This window comes from Charadrius vociferus, unplaced genomic scaffold (assembly GCF_000708025.1).
Source record: "Charadrius vociferus isolate BGI_N301 unplaced genomic scaffold, ASM70802v2 scaffold74, whole genome shotgun sequence".
Lineage (NCBI taxonomy): Eukaryota > Metazoa > Chordata > Aves > Charadriiformes > Charadriidae > Charadrius > Charadrius vociferus.
The window spans coordinates 735,376-756,916 of NW_009647849.1; the positions used below are offsets into that span (position 1 = coordinate 735,376).

General features: G+C 45.8%; 1 protein-coding gene across 1 annotated transcript in view; it reads right to left on the reverse strand.

The window, feature by feature from the left end:
• Positions 1–19,900, reverse strand: part of LOC104284558 (chromosome unknown open reading frame, human C16orf72) — a 48,487-nt gene extending 28,587 nt beyond the window's left edge. The window contains exons 1-2 of the mRNA XM_009882903.1: positions 19,794–19,900; positions 19,213–19,418 (exon numbers count right to left, since the gene is read on the reverse strand). Coding sequence (XP_009881205.1) covers positions 19,213–19,418; positions 19,794–19,900 — 313 coding nt within the window. The remainder of the gene's footprint in view (positions 1–19,212; positions 19,419–19,793) is intronic.
• Positions 19,901–21,541: the final 1,641 nt, after the last annotated feature.

A 21,541-nucleotide genomic window follows, 5' to 3' on the forward strand; every position in this document is an offset into this window, starting at 1 on the left:
TAATCCTTGTGTATTTTATATTGGTATCAGGATCGGTATTGGTTCTTTAGTTTTATTAATGTTAATTATCTAGTCTTATTCTATTAAATCTGTTTATATTTCAGCCCTTGGGTTTCCTTGTTTTTTCCCCAATTCCCCTTCCTGGGTGGGGAGGGGTCATCAGGTGATAGAATAATTGTCTAAACAACAATAAATTGCTGTGGATCCCTCAAACCATAACACTACACAACTTAGTCTGCTCTAAAAAAGTGTTTTGAACTCTCTTTTGACCACTAGAAAAAAAATATTGTATAAGAACTGCCCCTGGATCCAGCAAAGGCTCCTGGGGCTCAGCACAGCGGTCAGTAGGTGTTGGGTGGGCAAGGTGGGAGAGGAGGACGAGCAGGCGGTGGTCCTCCCAGCCCGGAGGGCAGCAGCGGGCAGGAGCCCACCGCTCCGTGATACCCAAGCACTTGTGCTCTGGCCCCTGGATGCGGAGTCAGTGCCCATGGCCGCAGCCCCGACACGCCGCTTAGCGCCTACCTATTTCAGCTCTTCTTCTCATTAAAAAACAGCAGGAAATCTTCCCAGCAGAGACCCACAGAAAGCGGACAGAAAGTCACTTGTTGGTGCTGGAATATTCGCTGCCCCCTGAGCAGGCTCAACACAGGAAAATACAAATTTAAGGAGCTGCACCCCGAGGCCTCTTCACAAGCATTTCTGTGTTCACACAGACATTGGTGCGCTGGAGTGTTGGGTGCACATTTTTTTAATTTCTTCATATTTTACTTTCCTTTCTCACTGTAGCAGCTGAGAAATGCCGCATGGCTGAATTCGGCCTTTTCAGGACAGTGACTACTATACAAACACCCCTCCACTTAGGCTTTAAAAACACTTTTTAAAATTTAGTGTGCCGTCTTGTTCCACATGGAGGTATATGTTCATTAATTCTGAATGTGGATATAAAGTCTGTGGATTCAGTGTAACCTGCCTCATTACTCAGTGGGGATTTCACTAGGATGGAAGGAAAAAAGCTGCTGCCCACCCCTGGACACGAGCTGATTTTGAAGAGGATTTGCTAACTTTTAAGCTTTAAGGTAGCACAAAGACAAGAAGTTTGAATCGTTGTGGCTATCTTACCTAAATTTAATTTGAGCCTATTTTCTTTAAGGGACTACTCATGAGCTTAATTTGAATAAGCAGCTGTTAATAATAAGCCCAGATGTGCTTACAATTGTATGTGATCTTTCTGTAATGGATGGTGAATTATTCTATATGATTTGGGAAAAAACTCCCAAAGGAGATTTTTAAACAAATAAGCCACTTTCTTAGGCAGAGGCCAATTTAGGCAGTAATCTATAAATAATTATTCTTTGTACCACTACAGTATAAAACAACTGTGACTCCGGCATGACAGTTTAAGCTGGGCTTTAGACAGTATGTTATCAAAAATCAAGTCTCTGACATTTTCTGTGAGTAAATGTGTGCCTTGGGCGGTTTGCAATCCACCTGGTGGGCTCAGGGATGAGTCCCAGGGAAGTGCTGACTTCCCACTGCTCGTTCTGATGCTCACGCGAATTTGATGGGCTTTGCAGCTGACGGAGCTGAGACTTGGAGGAAAACTTAGCAAACATGAAAAGACTCCAAACTACACAAAGTCTGGGGCTAACCTGAGCCCTGGCAGCGGGAGCCGCGGTTCCCTGCTCGTGCTGCGTCCGGCACCTGGGTTCAAACACAGGCTCTGAAATGACCCAGCTGAAACCCGCTCTCTGTGCTGTCAGGCATCTCCAGGTGTGTATGGGATCTGCAGGACATGAGCTCCTGTGGGTTTTATGCACATGCATGTGTGACAGAGAAGCCCCACAGCCAGGTGGGACAGCCCCGGGGACAGGACACACTGAGCGTCCCCAGTCGCATGGGCTCTAAGATCACCGTGTTGTACTGCATGAGGCAAACCCGGAGTCACTAAAGGCCAGAAAGTTAGTTAGCTGGGGAAAATCATGCATTTAAGTGGGCAAAAATCATATTTTCTTCCAAGAGGAACTAAATCTGGGAGAGCATTTCATGTTTGTTCTTTCTGAATGCGGATCTAATTTTTTAGGCCAACTGAACAAAATGTCTGTCTAGAGAGCTCCAGAAAGAGGAACAAAAGTAAACTATAAATATTCAGCTCTTGATTTCAGGTTTTAATAAATGATGAGCTCTGGGAGAAGCATTTTTTCTTTCAAATATCGAATGACTTGATTCATTTTATAGTTTGCTTATACAGTGCTTGTCACCTTCTATCTGGATACAATACAGCAGTCTCTGGCAATGCTTTAGGATGACACATCCCAAAGGAAATTGGGTCCAAGGGTCTAATGAGAAAGAACCACGCCCCCATGAAAGCTGAAGTCTGTATCTCTGCATCTGTATCTGTGTCTATGTCTATAAATAAAATCTCCTGCGCAGGAAGGTCTGATGCGAGACGCGATGTTCAAAGATTACTTGACCTATATAAAAATCACGCAGCGCTCTGGTGACAGCCCCCGGGGCAGGGTGATGGGTCGAGGCTCGCTCTGCTGCTGGTTGCCCGCAGCCCTGCCGCGTGGGCTCTGCTGGCAGCCCTGCGCTGAGCAGGGCTCTGCGGCTCCGCTGCCTGCCCGCCAGCCTGGCACCGGTGGGGACCTGCCTCCTGGCTTCCAGAAGCACACCGGGATGCTCGCAGGAAGCCAGGCTGGGTCTCGTGGCCCACCCCGTATCACTGGCTTCGAAAATCTCAAAATACAGAACTTTCTGCTCTAAGGGAGGTTGTTATGAAGCCAAAGCAGACTTAGGCCCCTGTAAATTTGTAATGTTATACGTTACTGCTGTTTACCAAGAAACACATGCGGCTACATGGTGTAGCCCATTGGCACCACCTGAGCATGCCTGATTCGATTAGTGAGAGAATAGCCATGATGGGTGGCTGGCTCAGACCATGCTCCTGAGCACACTGGTAGAATAAACAACAAAGAATTATTCCACCAGCTTAAAAACTGCCGATTGTTTTTCAATCTTCAGAGGCAGTTTTTTAGATGGATAAAAATATGCGAGAGCTGAGCTCTCTCTGGGGTCCCCGAGCACTCAGGCTACTTGGTGAGAACTGAAGAAAGGAAGGAAACAATGCGAATTCCAACTGTTGCACACACAACCAATGGAAAGAAAACAATCCTGCTGATCGTATATGTGCTTGAGGCTGAATTACAGAGGCCAGTGAACATGCAATGCACTGTACATTCTCTTTAGCTGTTAGTGAAGTCGTGTCGCTCACAGTGTGCCAGCTGGTGGCTGTGGTGGTGGCAGGGACTGCCGGTTGGCTCTGGAAGCTCTGTGGGGTGTTAAGTCCATTATAAACTCTGCCTTTCCTGGTACGGTCATAAAAAGTGCAATTTCCCAGGCTAGGTGTGAAATACATGATGTGCTTGGGCAAAACCCCTAGATACCACCACATAGTTATTATTTTAATAACTGCCTCTCTGCCAGGTCCCCAAAATCTGGAGCAAGTGGTTCCCCTGGGAAGGAGCATTAGGAATTTTTGCTAAAATAGATGATTGATACATTCTTCCCTCTGAATAACATCTTCCCTGGTGTTTGCTAGGAACTTCACAAGCTTGCTGGTAGTGTGGGGAGGGCTGCCTGTTGCCCGCTGTCTGCCAGACCTGCCTTGCAAATGTCCCCTTCCCCAGGACAGGGCGTCCCAGCTATTAAGGTGGCAGGAAGAGCCCACTCACCTGGTGGGACCGACCTGGGGTTAGGTAGCCAGAACAAGTGCTGGTTTGCTTTGGGCTGCTGGGCTGCGAGTGGTGACAGCTGCTCTGCAAACACCGGAGTCGCCTCTGCCCCCTAACAACGTGTGTAATCACCGGCTGCCTCAAACTGGTTTCAGCATAAGTAATTTGAATTAAATTGTCTATTTGTAGAATTTAAGAGGTCATGTATTTTCTGAAGTAACTATACCTTAAATGCCTTTTCAAACTTCCAGACTCAATAAAGGGATAAGACCATGGTCTTCCGTTGGAGGGTCTCAAAGCCTATTTCCAGGAGTAACATGTTCATTTTATAGATGTTGACTGTGGCACAGACAGTTTACATGAGCTTCCCCCGCTCACACAGTCGGTGCAGTCCTAGAAAGAGACACAGTGTGTTACACCATGAAGCAATGGTTTCACACAATAGCCTTGGTTTAATAATGGAGAACTGAGTCCAGCCTTAAACCAAACTGTCTCCTAAGTCATTTCCTGGGAAGAGCAGCTCCTTTGGGAAAAAATCCATGAAGTAAAATAAAAAGATACTACTCCTGCAGCATGTCACATGAGAGCTCTTTCATGGGGAAGATGAAATACTGGCAGGGCGATGAATGGAGCCATAGCTGCTGCGCTTCCTCCAGAGCCACATTGACAGCTCTCAGTCCAACAACCTACAGCAAGCTGCTTCTCTTACTTTGAGAAAATAGTTTCAATTCCCTGTTTTCCAGAATGTTCACAATCCCAGGCTAGGAATATTTAACAGCACCAGGCACAAAGCTCTATAATGAAGTTATTTTTCCGTTTTGCTCCACAGGCACGTGGTGGGCACACGTGTAAGCAATCAGGCTGCGTGCCCACCATTCTTCACCAGCCTGCTGCTGCGCTGCCTGCCTGCCGGCCGGAGGAGGGGACACCAGCTGAACCCTTCCTGCACCGCTCACACGCAGCTTGCCTTGCCTTTACTCCTCCAGACAGCCACACCAGCAGAAGACTTGACTGAGCCAATACAGATGACCTTTACCTTGTACTTTTGTCAGCAAATCTTCACCTCCGTAGCAAAGGCGCTTGCTGCTCACACAGGCACAGATGTGCTGTCCACCTTAAGGAATCCAGGTGTCACTGACCACAGTAGCTGTGACACAGGAGTTTGCTCAGCATATCCCAAAGCTATGCGATCTCAACCTGTGCTTTGAGGAACTTTGTTTAGCGGCTGTGGAAAAGCGATCCCCAAACACAATGAGATGGCATGAGTGGGTTCCGCACTGCTGGTTCCTGATTTCAAGAAGTTGGCTTAATCTGTGCTCTGATGTTCTTAACTGACAGGGGAAATCTTGCTCCCAAGGCTGCTGTTTTCTTTGTATGTAATGTACAAAACATCTTCCTAATTCATGTACTTCATAACACATACATTTTCCTATTTTCCCCAATTATCTTTATAAAAGGTTTGAAACACTGCATTTCTTAAAAGTGTTGTATGTTATTAAGATTTTTCACTGCAAAACTTAAAATTTTATATTGAAAAAAGCACCCAGTTGATGAACATAATTTTCATAGCCTGTGCATCTGTAAGGTATTTGTTGTTAAACCCCCTGAGCACAAGATCGAATATGAAATCTATGTTGCAATAGTTTACAGGGGTTTCCCTTTTTGTTTGATTCAAAATCTTACTGGAAACTTCACAAAGATCTTCAGAGACCTGTGGCCACAGCCCTGGATAAGAGGGTGGTTCCTAGAACACAGAATTAGCTTAAGCCCAAGTATCACAAACCTAAAGATGGGATATATTTGCTGCCACTCGTGGTCACAGCTGGATTCTCTTAGCTCCATCTGGGCTTTAAGAAGCCTTTGGATGAGCCCCCTGGGGGTTTGCAGGAGACCTGGAACTAACGATACTGCAAGGAAAAAATGTGGAACATCTACGCTTCAGAAGAAAGTTTAGATCTGCTTGTCCTTGTGGTTACTAGTGGACCTAAACGGTGGGAAGAGGTGCATTTCGACTTTATGCCAGCTATGTACATACTGTAACGCAGCCAGGATTCAACTCTCAGGATCCCAGAGGGAAACCTCACCCGGGGCTCACCCAGCCCTGCACGACTGGGTAGGGGAAGGGGGTAGAGTACTGGGGGACCCTCGGGGCTCATACCTGGGCAGGAGCCTGCTGCCCCCCCCTGCCTGTCCCTGCCCGCCCCTGCCCTCTGCTGTCCCCTGCTGCCCGCTCCTGCCCTCTGCTGTCCCCTGCTGCCCGCTCCTGCCCTCTGCTGTCCCCTGCTGCCCGCTCCTGCCCTCTGCTGTCCCCTGCTGCCCGCTCCTGCCCTCTGCTGTCCCCTGCTGCCCGCTGCTGCGGCCGCCTTAGCGTCGCCGCCCGGCGCCCAGGGTGGGTACCCAGGGCCTCCCTGGCTTGCACGGAATATTTGCAGGTAGTGGGTATCCCTCGAGTCAAACTGCATTTGAAAATAGCGTTTCTCTGGTGAATTTGAAATGATTTCTTGGAACTTTAAGCTGAGACAGATTTCCTCATTTCTTTAGCTTAACACCCACCCCTAGGGAAGGAGAAGGGTGGTAACGCTTCCCTACAGGCTTCCACGTACTGACCTTTCAGGGGTTTTTTTTAATTACTGTAAAATCGATCCAGAATATATTCAGAAATTCCAACAAATAACTTTTCCTCCAAAATAAATCCTGCCTAGCTCTGCGTGGGTTATTACACCATCACCTCAGGCACTTCAAAGTAAGAAAATGAATAATTAACCATAAATGTCACTTGAGCACTAACTACACTGTACACATCGGCAAAATTTCATAGGGAACGTTTTCCTCTAGTAGAAACCATCAATTTAAATTATACCTGCTGTTTTAAGTGGGAAATTTCAATTTACCCTTAAAGATTATTAAACACTAAAGTAACTCTGACTTTGGGAATCTGTTTAAGAGTGTGTGTTTCCATGAAGGAAAAGCCTTTTTTTGAGCTAAAGATAATATGAGTTATGTAAGGAGTGAATTAGAGAAATTTTATAGAGAGAAATCCTGAAATACAGATCAGTGTCTGCACCCCTGCTCCAGGTCCCTTGAAGGGTCACCCAGCCCCCTGCTTACTAGTTGTAAACGAGAAAAGGTCATGGGCTTTTTGGGGGGGATAAGGAAAGGGATGGGCTGCGTATTAGTGCTTGATGAGCATCATTAATAATTGTGTCCCGTGAGGCAGAGGGAAATGTCCCTTCATGATACCACATTCACTGCAGAAGAGCAGAGCTCACTCACTGCCTGACATTTGCAACTGTGAACAGATCCTTAGCACGAGTTGTAGCCCACGTTTATTCTGCTGCTTATTTCAAACTGCTCACCTCTTCGTTTCTAACTCCGTGTTCATCCATCCTCTGTCTCGTGTGGGTCCTCACGCTGAAAGATGTGCTGGTGGTGCCATTTCTATGAGATTGTGCCAAAACATGAAAGTTTTCCCAAACACCTTTCTCCAAGTGTTGTGATGCTGCTGTAAGGAAATTTAAAATTACACCATCACACTCGCTCTGAACAGGGATAAGACAGAGAGGCCTCCAGCTGCCATGCTTTCAGGAGCGACACGTTTTGCTCAGGATGGCTCTGCCTGGCCTCATCCTGCTTCCCAATCCTTGTGTGTGTCCCCTTCATCCCGCAGCTTCCCAGGGAGTATTTCTGGGGCTGGTGGGGCTCATCCCGAGAGCAACTCCCCTCTCAGTCCGTGGTGAGGAGTGCTTTTGGCCGAGCATTCCCTTTAAGTCACAGAGCTTCCCAAATCATTTCCCCTCCTCTGAAGGTGCAAGCTGCAGGTTAGAAAAATAAAATAAAAAATAAAATGTGAAATCTGGGCTGAAATTCTCACATATTGACAAGATGTGGAACTTTAAAAAAAAAAAATCAAAAAAACCCAGAAGCACAAAATATTGTGAAATGCCTCAGATAGTAATTCAGAATAGGCAGCACTGCAGGAGCTTGTCCACCTGATAGGCGGTTCTCGCCTGCCAGCCCGCTTCAGGTACAAATGGTTGGTTGTTGTTACCATCAAGATCGACAGATAAGAGATAAGGGGGAGCCGGGGGAGCCCAGGAATGCGGGCTGTTAAGGAGACATCTCCCCCCCATCTGGGCTCGGGGCGCTGGGGCAAGCAGCTGTCCTCCCCCGGCCAGCGGCCCGTCGGGGGCACACAAAAAGTCCCCTCTTCATTACACGAGCTCCCTTTCGGACTCCGAGCTTTTATTTACTGCTTTAGCTCTGCAAATCCCAACACACACTATTTTTAGCTTCCGCAAAGACGGACCATGGTTTGCTTTGCTCCTGAGACTGATGTCCTTGTGCCTGCGCTGTGCCGTGCAGCATCCTGCCGCCTTCTGCTCTGACGGGCAACATGCACTCTCTTGACATAACGTGACATTTTTTTGGCTAGAATCCTCTTGCAGCGAAGGAGACTTGCACACAATACCTGGTACTGGGCCCCTTGCAGGCTGACTCGTTTAATTGTCAGCAATTCTTAAGGCAAGACTGCAGAGGTTTAACCACAATCTTCTGTCCTTCCCAGTGCCTGCTGAGCACTCAGACGGGTTTAAATCCCTCTTGGTGACTCTCAAGTATGAATGTGCTAAGATACAGAGTATTTGTCATTGTGCACACTAAATGTTTGTATCGGTGCCATCGCCTGTGGCCAAAACAATGAAACTTTCCTCTCTCCAGAAGTGGGAGCAGAGATGGCCCTTACAAAGCTTGGCTTCTGTTTAACATCAAAAGCAAATTTTGCAAACTTAAGATGAATTCAGCAGCTCTGAGGAGGTTCTCCCTGCATCACTGGACTCACCTTTGAAAAATCTTCTGCATAGTTACAGCCTTTCAGATAGGGATTTAGCTAGGGGGGATCAGCCGTGGCAACCCCTGGGCCGGGGTAAGGCTCTGGCTGGTGTTTGGCAGCTCAGCACCAGCAGGGCTTTGGGGGGAAGGAGGGAGCTGGTCCTCTCCCAGACCCATCAAACGAAGGGGAAGAGAACAGCTGACTGGCATTGGGGACCCAGCTGCGTCAGGGTGGCTGTATCCCACATGCCAGGTGCTTTAATGGGGGAGCCCAGAGACTATCCATCATTATACCCCGATGCTGCTGACTAGCATTAATTAACAGTAGGTTCAAGATACCAGAGTTATTGTAACATTTTGATGAATCCACTTCCTCATGGTCACAGGACCCCAGAAAATCCCTTTACACCATCAACGTTGAGTGTCAGTGAGGTACGTGCATTGCAGAGCATGGTGGGCAGTGGAGGATGGGGTCTGTCCTGGGGCCGGCTGCCGGGTGGGTTGCTCAGCTCCCAGCCCTGGTGAGGCTGAGCACAGGGCTGGTTTCTTACAACAGACGGTGGGATATCCCTTTTGTTTTAAAGAAGTGTGAAAGGTCTCAACAATGGGCACTTCCTCACCAGAAATGTTTCTCTGCAGTGTTTGTCTCAATGTGCTGTGTGATCCTTGGCCCAGGATCTTAGTGCATCAGTGCCTACGCAGTGTTACATTCAAAACCCAAGTGGAGCAGCTTATGTCCTTGAATTAGGTTTGAATTTTTTCTTCATTGTGCATCTTTCCAACTATGTCTTTCTAAAGAAATAAGAAAAACAAACTACGATCCTGAATGACTAATGCCATTGAAAAGGCTTCTAAAGCAGTTGTTCCCGGGATAACCACTGGATAAGTTACGCTTTCTGGGAAGAAATAATTTTCACAGACCTCAACGCTGATCTTTCACATAAAACCCCACTCTACTTACCTGTTAGAGGGAACAGAATCTCAGTTACACGTAATTCTTCTCAATCACATCCATTTCAATTGCACTTAACCCCCTGACTGCCTATACCTTTACAAAGTCTTGTCACGTGTTAAGATTTTGCATTTCATCTGAAAATACCCATTCGGTTCAGATAACATCATTTAGTTTCACGGCTAAAGCTGCTTCGCAGGCTCACCTAAGACAAATATTACCGTCCGTTCCATTTCACGGGCTGAAAACCCGAGGCAGGGAAGAGAAAAGGGCTGTGTGGGGAGGGTGTTGGCAGGGTTGAGCCCAGCCCTCCCCGGGTTTGTCCTCTTGTCCTCGCAGTGACTCAGCCAAGCCTCCTCCTTAAACACCGCCCGCATCCCCGGGCCCCTCCAGGGACGGCCTGATTAGCCGGGGGAACAAATGTAAAACGCCGCATGTGTATTCGAGGAAGAAAGAAGGTTGCAAAGGTGGACACAATAACGCTGAGTGCTTCGGCGATCACGGCTATTAGGTCAGATTATCATTAAATCGCCGCCTGGAGCGGAGCCCGGGGTGCTCAGCCCACCTCAGTGCCTGTGCCCGGTGGCTTCAGCCAGCCCCGAGAGGTTGGCTCTGTGCTGGGAACCCTCAAAACCGCCCTCAGCTTCCCATCCCAGTACTCACCTCTCATGAAATGAGTAAATAAACGTCTGTTGGCCACCCAGAGCTGAGACATGAAACGTGGAATTAAGCAATTTGTAATGTACGTTTATCTTTTGGCATTTTTAGAAAATTACGGCCACTGAAGGAGAGTAGTGATCTCTCATAAATTTCCTAATTCATTGAAGTCAGTGCCACACTGAACTCTTGAGTTGGCAAGGCGAGAAGCCAGCTTACAGAGAAGAATTACATCACTGTCCCTCACATCATCCCATCACGAGTCTTAAAATACAATATGTAAATGCCACTAAACCAAAACTACCCCAAGTAATTTACTCGCACCCGCTATATCTCGTGGACCTACGGGGGCTCCTGTACTCCAGGTGTTCGCATCTTTCAGATGCTGTATTGGATGCATCTAACTTATTGCAGAATCCTACTGCCTTGATGGGCCTGGGGGCAGCGTGGGCACGGTGTTCCCTCCCCTGGGGTGGCTGCAGGGGGGTGAGCACCCCCTCTGTGAGCTTCCCCCTGGGATGCACACCTGGAGAAAGCTGAGGGAGCTCCCTCCTTAGGAGTTGCCCTGTGCACTCCAGAAAGGGGGTGTTGCTGGGGGAGGCAGCAGGCTCTGCCTGAGTCTTTGGGGAGTGGGCTGGGAGCAGACAGATGTATGGACCCAGCTGGCCAGCTGTGCATTTAGGGGCTCGTTTGGACCATCTTTAAGCAAGTGTGGTTAGCCTGGGTATCAGCTCTCACACGGCCCTTTGAGAGATGCTGGATGAGGGGACCTGGAGGGGGACTCTGCTGCTGATCTTGGGAATCACCTGGTGCCCCAGCGCTGGCTGGGAGCAGCGGCACACAGACCATTTAGTTCCAGCTGTTTAGAAGTCAGTTCTCCAGAGTCGAAGAGTAACTACCCTCTACAGGGAGGGAAACAGCAAAAGAAAATTAATCTTCTCCATAGCAAGAAAATGTTCCAATAATATCAGTCATTTAGTCAAATAACTGCCATAAAAGCAATACTTTCTGAACCTCTTGAAAGGGGTTTTGCTTTAATCACAGACCTGACTGACAATTAGGAGACCTGTGATGGATGTAATGGAGACCCCAAGGGGTAATGGAGACCCCAAGGAATTCAGACTCACAAAAGGACAGAAATACCAGGATTGGGTTCCTCATGAAACTGAGACAATGATATTAGACATCAGTACTTTTTTGCAGTAAATCCATGGTAGTCCTACTACATTACTCTCTTAGTGCGGGAAGTGAGAATCTCTTTAGTAGCTCCAGCCAAACTGCATGAGATTTTTTTTTTTCTGTGTGACTAGAAGATATCAGAAATCATCGGTGTTGCCCTGTGTCAAGCCTTTTTTTGCACTGAAACTTGAGTGGTGATCATCTGAGTCCTCTGTTCAGGCAAGCAGGACCAGCAGGGCTTCGCACTTCTCACGTGTGATTTATACACCAAAGGCGACTGAGGGTGAGGATGGAGTGCATCTCACTACTTCATACCAAAGCTCTGTATGCTGGCACAGGTTGCAGAAAAACATGTAACTTTATAATATAGCTGCACTTAGAACAAGGTTTAGGAGACACAAGTAGCTTGACTTTAGAAAATTGGAAAAGTGCCTCCTTGGGAATAGGGCTGTGTTAGCAGGGTATTTGGCTGCCTAAGTGAGTTTGCATGCAGATTTCGCTGCTTCAACAAAGCAAAAGAAAAGATTTTTCATCCTTTTTGGCTGTTAACTTTTCCAAAATTTGCCTGCCAGGGTAATTGTCTAGGATGGCGAGCGATTAAGATCTGTTTTGCAAACAGAAGTATAATGAGGTTTTAATATCTGGCATTTCCACAGCAATACCCTAGAATCCCCATAAGATAAAATACACAGTCAGGAAGAACAACAGACATCTCCTGGGTTGTCACCAAGGAGTCTCTGGCTTCAGTGCCTCTGTGTGTTTTTTTTAAAAAAAAACGTATTGAGATGTAAGATTATAATTATCCGTGATGGCAACACAATACTCATAATGAGAAAACAATGCTCTTTGGACTTCAACCCAGGGCAGCACTCGCCTCTTCCTCTCTCTGTGCCTCTGACTATCTGAATTAAAAATAAAATACGACCCGGAAGAGGAGGCGTGGTGCCCATTGGCAGAGGGAGTGCTCCTGGCCCTGCCGTGCCAGCCCCGTGCCCTGCTCTGGTGCGAGCCATCCGAAGGGCCCCGCGCCGTAATAAAACACATTTTGGGACCACGCCAGCACCCACGCGGGAGGATATTGGATTATTTTTTGCTTTGACAACAGGAAGTCTGAGACAAGGCATTTCCCATTCTTGTTCCAGCATTATATGAATGGCCTTTAAAAGTGTTGTGGAGAAGTAAACACAAAGGAATGTCCCACACAAGAATGGTTTTCAACAATGCCCCTGTTTTCTCTGCATTTGGCTGCGCAGCTGAGCACGCTCCCTCGCAAGTCAGTGCAGTTCTGCTCGCATCATGGCATGGTGACCTTCTTCCTCTGTCCCCTCCTCTTGATGTCATGAACCAAGAGATCACTTGCACTTTTAAAAAGGGCCCTTCATCTGGGGCGCTAAGACTAGTGATCCTCACCTGGCACCTGGGGGCACATTTCCAACAGTATGGGGGGTTTAGATCTAGACCCGTTTTTCCAGGTGCTGCTCAGATTGAATGGAGGGAGCATCCCAGCCATGCTCAGGTCTCACTGCTGAGGTCTCATCACCTCCTAGGCACGGTTGAACAGGTCTCCATTGCCCCTGATGCCTAGGGAGAGCCTTTCCCAACTCTGACCCTGCTGTCTGACCCTTCCTGCCTTCTTTCCTGCAATTCTTCTTTCCCCACCTTCTCCTCTTCTGAAATTTTTTTTTTTCCCCATATCTCTCTCCCACCTGAGTCCCTTCTTCCTCTGTGCCTCTAAAATAAGATCTCATGTTCAGCACCACAATTTACAGCACAGCTTAGACTTGTCACTATTGCTGTGTGATGCCTTCACCACTGCCCATTCCCTCCTCTTCCTCATCCACCAGCTGCTGAGCGGGTGAGATGTGGGCTTTGCATCCCAGGAGAAGAGGATCTGTTGCGAGACCAGCCCAAGGAGGGGGAAGGACAGGGTTGGCAGGGGTTAGCCCTGGACTGTCTCGGATAGAAAGCTGCCCTTGAAGCAGCTGCTGAGGCTATTTTCAGCTGGAGTCCTCTCCTGAGCAGGTCTCAGGTCTCCCAAGTCCTGTCCTGAGCAGATAGGTGAGTCCCATCTTTCTGAATATTCTTAAAATAAGAACAAAATGCAAGTCAGAAACAGTAAGCTGTAATTTCTTTGTTTTGGTTTGGGTTTTTTTTATCATGACAAATGGTAAAGCCCAAAGGTTTCAGCTACTCATTCTTGACTACAGTCCTGATTATGGCTCATGGTCTATGTTAGATCCCACTGTTCACACTTGTGACTACAAGCCCATTCCTGACTGACCGTGTGTTAAAAAGGGAATTCAAAGTGATGGATCATGAGATGGAAAACGAGTTCTCTTTCCTACAGATATTGAGACTCCAGGTTGCACTGCTCTCAGCTGAGCAGCCGCTGCCAGCTTCTGAGAAGTGTAGCTCCAAAATGTTGTGTCGAAGACTGATGCAGGGGAACAGCAAGCACTAGAATGGCTGGTGGGGCTGCTAAATGACCTCCTGATAGTTTCTTTCTTTTTATTATTTTGATTATTGTTCGTGATGTTTTTGAACTTTTACACTATAAAATAGTAGACACGCCTCCTGGCTGCTTCTGTACACTGCCCATTATTCAATGCTTAGCTAATTTCTAAATAATCCCTTTAAATTCTTTTTGTAAGTCTTCCAGCCTTTAGGCTGCTCTGTAAACTTTGCTGCAGTGCATTTTGGAAAGAACTTTTAAATGATTCAAATATTGCCTGAATTTTTCATAGGTCCTCTGCAGAGAGGTGATGTTCATCTGAACAATCATCTTTCATTTGCACCACATGGGAAATGGGACAAAGAAAGGTTAAACACTCCCCTCCAGGGTCATGGAATGGTCCAGGGAGAGAAGTAGTTTCTTGACCCTAGTCCCAGACCTGGCCTCAAACCATGTGGCAAGTAAATGTCTATCTCTTTAGAAGGATTGCCGTACTGATCTCATCACTGGCATCCACTCACTGCTTTTTTATCTTTAATTATGTACTGACATAATTAACCTTCATTACACAGAGTGCACACTGTGCACACACAGACAGGAATATAAGCTGTGTAGTGCAGCAGGGGCATGCTTTATTCCATCTAGAGGTAAAAGTTACCCATCATCATCAGTTTTTAACTATTGAGAGTAATAGAAAGCAGTTAGGGGGGTGGGTTTTCTTTTTCAGGACTGAGCTGCCCTGGTGTCATGGTTTACCATTTATCCATAAAGATACAAATTGTTTTCATTTCTTCTCACTTCTACCATTTTCTCCAACATTAAAGCAACTTATGCAATAGATATGATAAAACTGCTATTGTTAAAGCTTTCTGCGTGGTTCAGGGCACTTTCCCATGCCATCTACCTGTATTTATTTCTCCTTTGTGTGGCTATAAATAGACAAAATATACTGCCTGAGGGAATCTGAGTCTAGTAAACTACTCCTTAAGTCACCAGATGGAAATCAATCAGTTCTTTACTGAGTAAGAGGTGAATAAGTATAAAGATCCCTGGCCTGAAGACTACCATCCACTGGGTCACCCATGAGTGAGCTTTCGGAGAGGAGACTGCAAGTGCGACTTTGGTGTTGCAGAGGTTTAGCCGCAGATCTGCCATTAACAGCAGCAGTGACTAACAGTGCTGTTCAGACAAGCTCACCCCAATGATGTGGCCGTTGGTGGTGGCAGCACACCAGGTCCATGGTTTACACTTACTGCCCACAGACTGCTGCAGAGACTTCACTCCTCTGTTTTTCAGTACTTCTACCCCTACCTTTCCTGATAGACTACATGCAATTAGTGTTATTTGATGTAAATGAGGAATAGAGTCTTACATTTGATCAGAAGAGTGCTCACCTGGTGGTCTGAAGGAGAAGGTAGATGTGGTTTATGGGTGCTCAGGGTTTTTGGGGTGGCATGTTGTGCCTCCTGGTTACAAACAACTCCAACGTCCAATGCCAGCGGCCTTTCCTTGGCACACGGGCCCTCCAGATAACAAAGTCATTTGATGGCAGGAGTTGATTTGTCCAAATCGGTCATAGATCAGTGCTACAGATATTAACCTTTTTCGTATCTTCATTCCTCCTTAACGTTTTCTCCTTTCATCTTCCTTATTGGAGTCAACCTGAGAAAGAAAGAGATGGTTCCTGGTGCAGTACAAATCTCCCTTTTAACAGCTGGGGATGTGAACCTATGTGTCTGATACCACCTAAGAAAGGAACTTCTCTGCTGTCAAGAGCTGGCTTTCCCATTTAATTCAGCCCTCCATCCTGCTGGCAAGGCAATGAGCATCAGATTCCTCTGAATTTTCTTGGATGAATAGTTAGACTATGCTGGTTTGCAAACTTACTAAAAAAAGGAGGCAGGGCTGTGTTTTCATTTGCTTGTATTGTTTTAAGCAAGTCGATACGTTCCACAAATAAAAATGTTCTTTGTTTTCTGCATAACAGTAAAAGAGGCTGGGAGGCTGAGTTTCTGCAGAAATCCATCAGGAATTCCCCAGTCTGGTCCTTAACCTGTGTCACCTCACCAGGAGTGAGTTGCTTTGTGACTGATTCATGTTTTGATAGTGCCGTAGTTTATGTGCTATATATCAGGTTTTTGCACCGTCAGAGAAGTTCTAGTGAAACATTTTTGTGGGAGGCAAAATTGGAGGCAGACAGGAAGACGGCTCTTCCCTGTCTTGGTAAAAGGAATGAAAAATATCTCCCATAAAAAAGAGAAACTGCTAGTTCACAGGAATATAATGCAGTCTTCCTGTGGCTCTGCCATGTACTGTGTTCAGAAACACTAAAAATTCTTCATTTTTTTCCTTGTAGAATCAAGACAAGCTGTATAATATTTACACCATTCTTTAGCAGATCAGTGAGTGAGTCATCAGGCTTATCTCACACTGTGGTCCCTGACAGCATCATCTGAGGCATTGTGCAGTGTCACATTATTCAGAGTAGGACAGGAGATTCAGCACCAGGGCTGGCACTGGAGGACCAGGTCCACATCTGGCTGCTAAGCAGCGGTGATACACACTTACAGAAGAAATCCTGCCGTAGTGGAGCCTGAATCTCTGAGTTATACTCTTTCTTTAATTGGGGCGCATTGTTAAAGATTTGGGGACTCTTGGTGCAGTTTTTGTTTTTAAAGAAAGTTTTGGACAAAACCCAAACAGCTTCAATTGATGAGTCAATGTTTCTTTCAAGCTTTTCACCCCACTTGTAACTTGATTGGTAGCAAATTGTACTTGAAAGACTATTTTAATCTGAAACTTTAAGCTATTCCACTGGATCAATGTAATATTAGTCACCATTCAGAGCAGAAAGAGCTGAAATACAGCACTGAAACTGCGTGTTGCTCTTGTCTGGAGTACTCCTCAGACACAGCTCAGCATCCAGCTCTGTCAGTGCACCTTAAATTGACCTTTTGTTTCTATGCCTGCCTTCTCTGAGATAATACCCAGTGAAATTACTGTAACTTTATTTGGGGAGGTCTAATGTTGATCAAAACCAGGATAATTTCACATACAGAACATTATGAGCTAAGTACCAATCTTAGAACCAGAGAGGATGCAGAGCATGCCATGTCCTTTCATAATGAGCTGTGACAGGGAAATAAAATTACTCGTCTGATACTTATGAATTTGGGAGGATTGAAGAGAGATTTCAGATAGGTCCTTGTGTTATTTTGCTCAACAACAATTACATTATTTTCATACTATGTTCATACGAATAGAACCTATTATATCCTTTCATATACTAATAGTGACATTTCTGCATCAAGACTCGCCACCTTTCATCTTTCCTACCACTGTACTCCAAATATCCATTTCTCCACTGAGAGCCTTCCAATGCTAAGCCACGTTATCACTGTCAAAAAACCACCTTAGTATCTAAGTATTGTATCATAGCTGCCTGTAATGTGAACTGTAAGCTTCTCAGGACAGAGACTGCAATACACATCTAGAGAGCAATATGGCTAAAACAACAAGAGGAGATGAAAGTTGGTCTCTTGCTATAGAGCCTCCTGCAAGCCCTTCAGCCCTCCTCCTGCTATAGAGCCTTCTTGTGACCTCCTGCAAGCCCTTCAGCCCTCCTCCACTGCTGAGCTTTGCCTCTTACTTTGTCACTAGGGCACTGTAGATCCTTACAGTCTCTTAATAAAGCAGGGCAGGACATGTCTTATGCCTTGAGACTGAGGAGTTGAGGCAAGAGGTAAGCAAGCTGATTTGGAAGGGCCTCACACTTTGACACTATGCCAGAACTAGCGGAGGTTTAAATCAAAATGAAAAGTAAATGACATTAAGCAAACCGGAGGTGACAATGGGAGGGGGAAATGAACATTTTGGGAACTTCCAAATATTTTTTGAGCCACTGTCAACCTACAGGCTTTGCTTTCCATTGACTTATGACTTTATTGCTTTTAGTATCAGGATGACACAGATTCTCTCACACATCTAATAACCAGGGAGAATCCTTCTCTTACATGGTCTCACATGCACTGCATACCTCACATTGGTGGTCTTGCAAGCTGTGATAATGTCCTTCCTGCAATATATCTCAAGACAGAAATAACAACTGAAGGTCGCACAGAAACTTTGGCTACATCTACGTGCATTGCTTAGAAGTTTGCGACATTTAGCATGTTAGGGGCTTGCCACTGCAATACTCTGGGCTTTGCACCGGGCTCTAATTCTGTATCTATGACAAGTTCTTTTTGCCTGGGCAGCACATCTCAAAGTTTGCCTTTATATCCACCACCTTACTTGTGATCAACACCACATTTGGACTGCAGTGCATTTAACAATGGAGACCACATGGGAGACCTTATCTTGGGAAACTTGCTGCAACAAGACACTCAGACAAGCGTGTATCTTCAAAGACAAGTTAAACTCTTCAAATTCTGACATGAGAATCCCTCAATATATGCTCACCCTTGCTGCCCTGTCTGGCCTTTGCAAGCCAATCCTAAGAGTAGCCTAGAACAACTCCTGCAGGAAACATTCACCAACATCCCTTCGCTTTGATATGCATCTTTAAAAAAAATACAAATTTAATACTGGAAGCAGAATAGAGGCCGCCTTTTTAAGGAACAAGGTCATGCATTTCAGACTCTGGTTCTCAGGTTTGGCATGTACCTGGCATCCACATTGGCTCTGGCATTCCAGAGTTTCTGAGTGTGTTTGTCTCACATGATGGGTCATATGTTAAGAAATATGCCCCCTGAATCATTAATTAACCAAATTCAAACCATAAAATATAGTGGCTGTTCCATGAGTGATCGTTTATGTTTGCCCAAGGGCAGAACCATGGATGCCTGGAAGGTGGCTGCTGAGAAGGTTCTCACCCTCACTCTGGAAAGAGTTCAAGTAGGCAGTTAATATAAATTTTCCTTTTATCTTATATTTGCTTTTTGCCTATCTCTTTTCAGCCCTTAGGACATAGGGTCAGCATCATCCCAGAGAATACCTTCCACACTGTTTTGCTGTTCTCTATTTCTTAGTTGTGTTCACCAAAAGCAATTCTGACCTAGTCAGGTCAGGATTCAGTGCTCACACCTGGAGGGTCCATGCAGTGAGGAGCCAGGAAGACCGCATAAACAAAAAGGCACATTCACGAAACAGGAAAGGTTATTCCCCTTAAAATTCTCACTGTTATTTTATTTTCAGTAAAGATTTGAAAATTCTCCTTGCAATAAAGACCCAGAGCTTTTCCTGGCTGTGAGGCAGTGAAGTATTTTTACACGTCTCATAAGGATGCCAAGCTCTCGTAGGATGCAGAGTGCTTCAGTCCTTCTGCTGTAATGGCTCCATCTTCTGGGATGCAATCAGTGAGCTTTCCAGGTATGTTATCAATTTGATACCCCCAAATTCTCACTGCTCCCTACGCCCTACGAGCTTGGTAATAACGTCCAGTGAAAAGGCTTCTAGCCTGCCGGGCCCGCTCTCCAGTGGGAACTTAGTCACTCCTGCTGCCTCTCTAGTATCAAGTCCAGACTTGTCAGCAAATGACTCTTCTTTCAGGAGTCCTACAGGCTGGAAAGCAGATTTAGTTTCATTATCATCTCCTATGAAAGCAGGATGACTCTTAGTCCTGGGAAGAAGTAGGTCGTATTAGGGAGACTAACAGGATTACGACCAGTTCAGTAGGACGCTGGGAAGGCCACAGATGTCTCCCCTGCTGCAGCTGACATGCAGCATGCAGCACATCTGAAAGTGCTGAATGTCCCTGACAAAGGAAAGGCTTAAATTCTTGTTCTTGGGCTACACAACTACTTCTACCTTGAATAAAGTAAAGAATGGACAATCTCATAACAGGGGCCAGGGAGCCATGGGAAAGATGATGCAAAATGATTCCCGTTTGACTCTTGACTCATCTCTTTATTCATTACTCCTTGAAATTCCCACCGTCCGAGTGGGAGCTGAGTATGTGCGGGATGCAGGGCTGGGCACAGACCGCTGTCCCTACCCTAAATCTCCATCAGCTGTCATAACAGCAGCAATTATATCCTCTCCACTGCCTCTAGAGGGTAGAGCAATCATGAGTAACAGGGCAGGCAGGTTGAAGAGTGCCATTTCAGCCTCCTAAAAGCTTTAAAATTTCCTTCGCAGCCCTGCACAAAAATTGCCAGTCAGTGCAGCCAGCCGGCAGACCTGAGACTGGTGATACAGCAGTTTCACAGCGCTCTGCCAGATTCATCCCGCTCCAAACATATTCATAGCAGTCTCATGGAAGTCCCAGGACTGCTTTGGCAGCAATTGTGCAGGATAAATAAAGCTCCCATTGTTGCAGATGACTCTGCTTTCAATTGCATAGGAATCCAGGACAGCAGGGACTTCTGACTGATAAAGGTTAGCACATTTGTACTACTTTTCTAGTAATGCAGGGCTTGAACTGCGGCACTAAATAGCACCTTTTGGAGTTTATTTCGGGGCAGCTGTTCCCATTTGCAGCATTTTTCTAAGCAGCTAAGCCTCCACTACAATGTTTAATTCTTGTGTCCCTAGCCTCACTGCACTGTCATTTGAACAGGCATGAGTTAATATATTCTCAGCCATAGGTACACCTAGCTGCTCACATAAATATGGAGGGAGTCTTTGCCTCAAAAATCTTTTGGGGGAGGAGGGGTTTATGTCATGGCAGCAGAAGAGAAGTCTATAATCAAGAGCTTGTGTGATTCCTGAAATGCTAAGTAGAAGAAATAGTGCTTTTTTATTATATGCTTTGATAGTCTTTTTATACTTAAGTGTGAACCATGCAGGTTCATTTAAAGTAGCCCTGATAACGACCTTGGAAAGTATTCCTGAAGACTCTTTGGATTTCACTAGCTGTAAATATTCCTTCCATAGCATAAATTAAAAAGGCCTGATGCAGCTCCTTGCACGCTACTTTAACATTACAATAGATTTACTTGTCCCTTCAGTAATCTACAAAACTGAAGTTACTGCTCCTGAATATACAGCATATAGACAATAGAGATTCAACCTCTTCAAAGACAAAAAACAGTCCATCTTCATTTGCTTAACTACATTCCTCCTAATCACTTAAGAAACGGCATGCAACTTTCCTGAACCAGAAATTTCCCACTAGTAGGCACCTGAATACTTAGAAGTGTTACTGAAAATTTTATTCCAGCAATCTGCTCTGCTTATACGGCACGGTTTTTTTTTTTGAGCCTAATCAGAGCTCAGAAGGCAGTTTATATAAATCAGCCTCAGGATGGTAACATGATAGAAGCCGTGCTTGTTTATAATGCAGCCTTCTACATGGTGCAAAGTCTGAGTTTCATTGTTTATAGCAGGCAATGAAAAGGCATGCCTCTGCCTTGCCCTTTGATTGCTCGCCTGATCTGAACCATTGAAAGCTGAAAAAAACATCGGCAGCCTTTTTTTCCTAGATGTTCAATTCACTATGTTGCAGCCTGTATAATAGGAACAAAAAAAAAAGATGTGTAATAAAGTTAAGGTAGACAGTTTTTCAGAAGGCTAACCTTCCTCGCATGGGCCAGAATGAGAGTGTAAAAGCACGTGCCTCTTCATAGCAGCGCAGGGACAAAATTCACGGTGGCACGCTGAAGTGATGGCCCTGTACGTCCGAGCCCAGCAGTGCAACAACTAACTGCCTGCCTACTTGCAGCCAGCACGCTCGCCAAGCTGGGCTCAAAGAGGAGGCAAAAAGTGGAATGGGGACTGAGTGAGTCGTTTGTTTTCCCACTT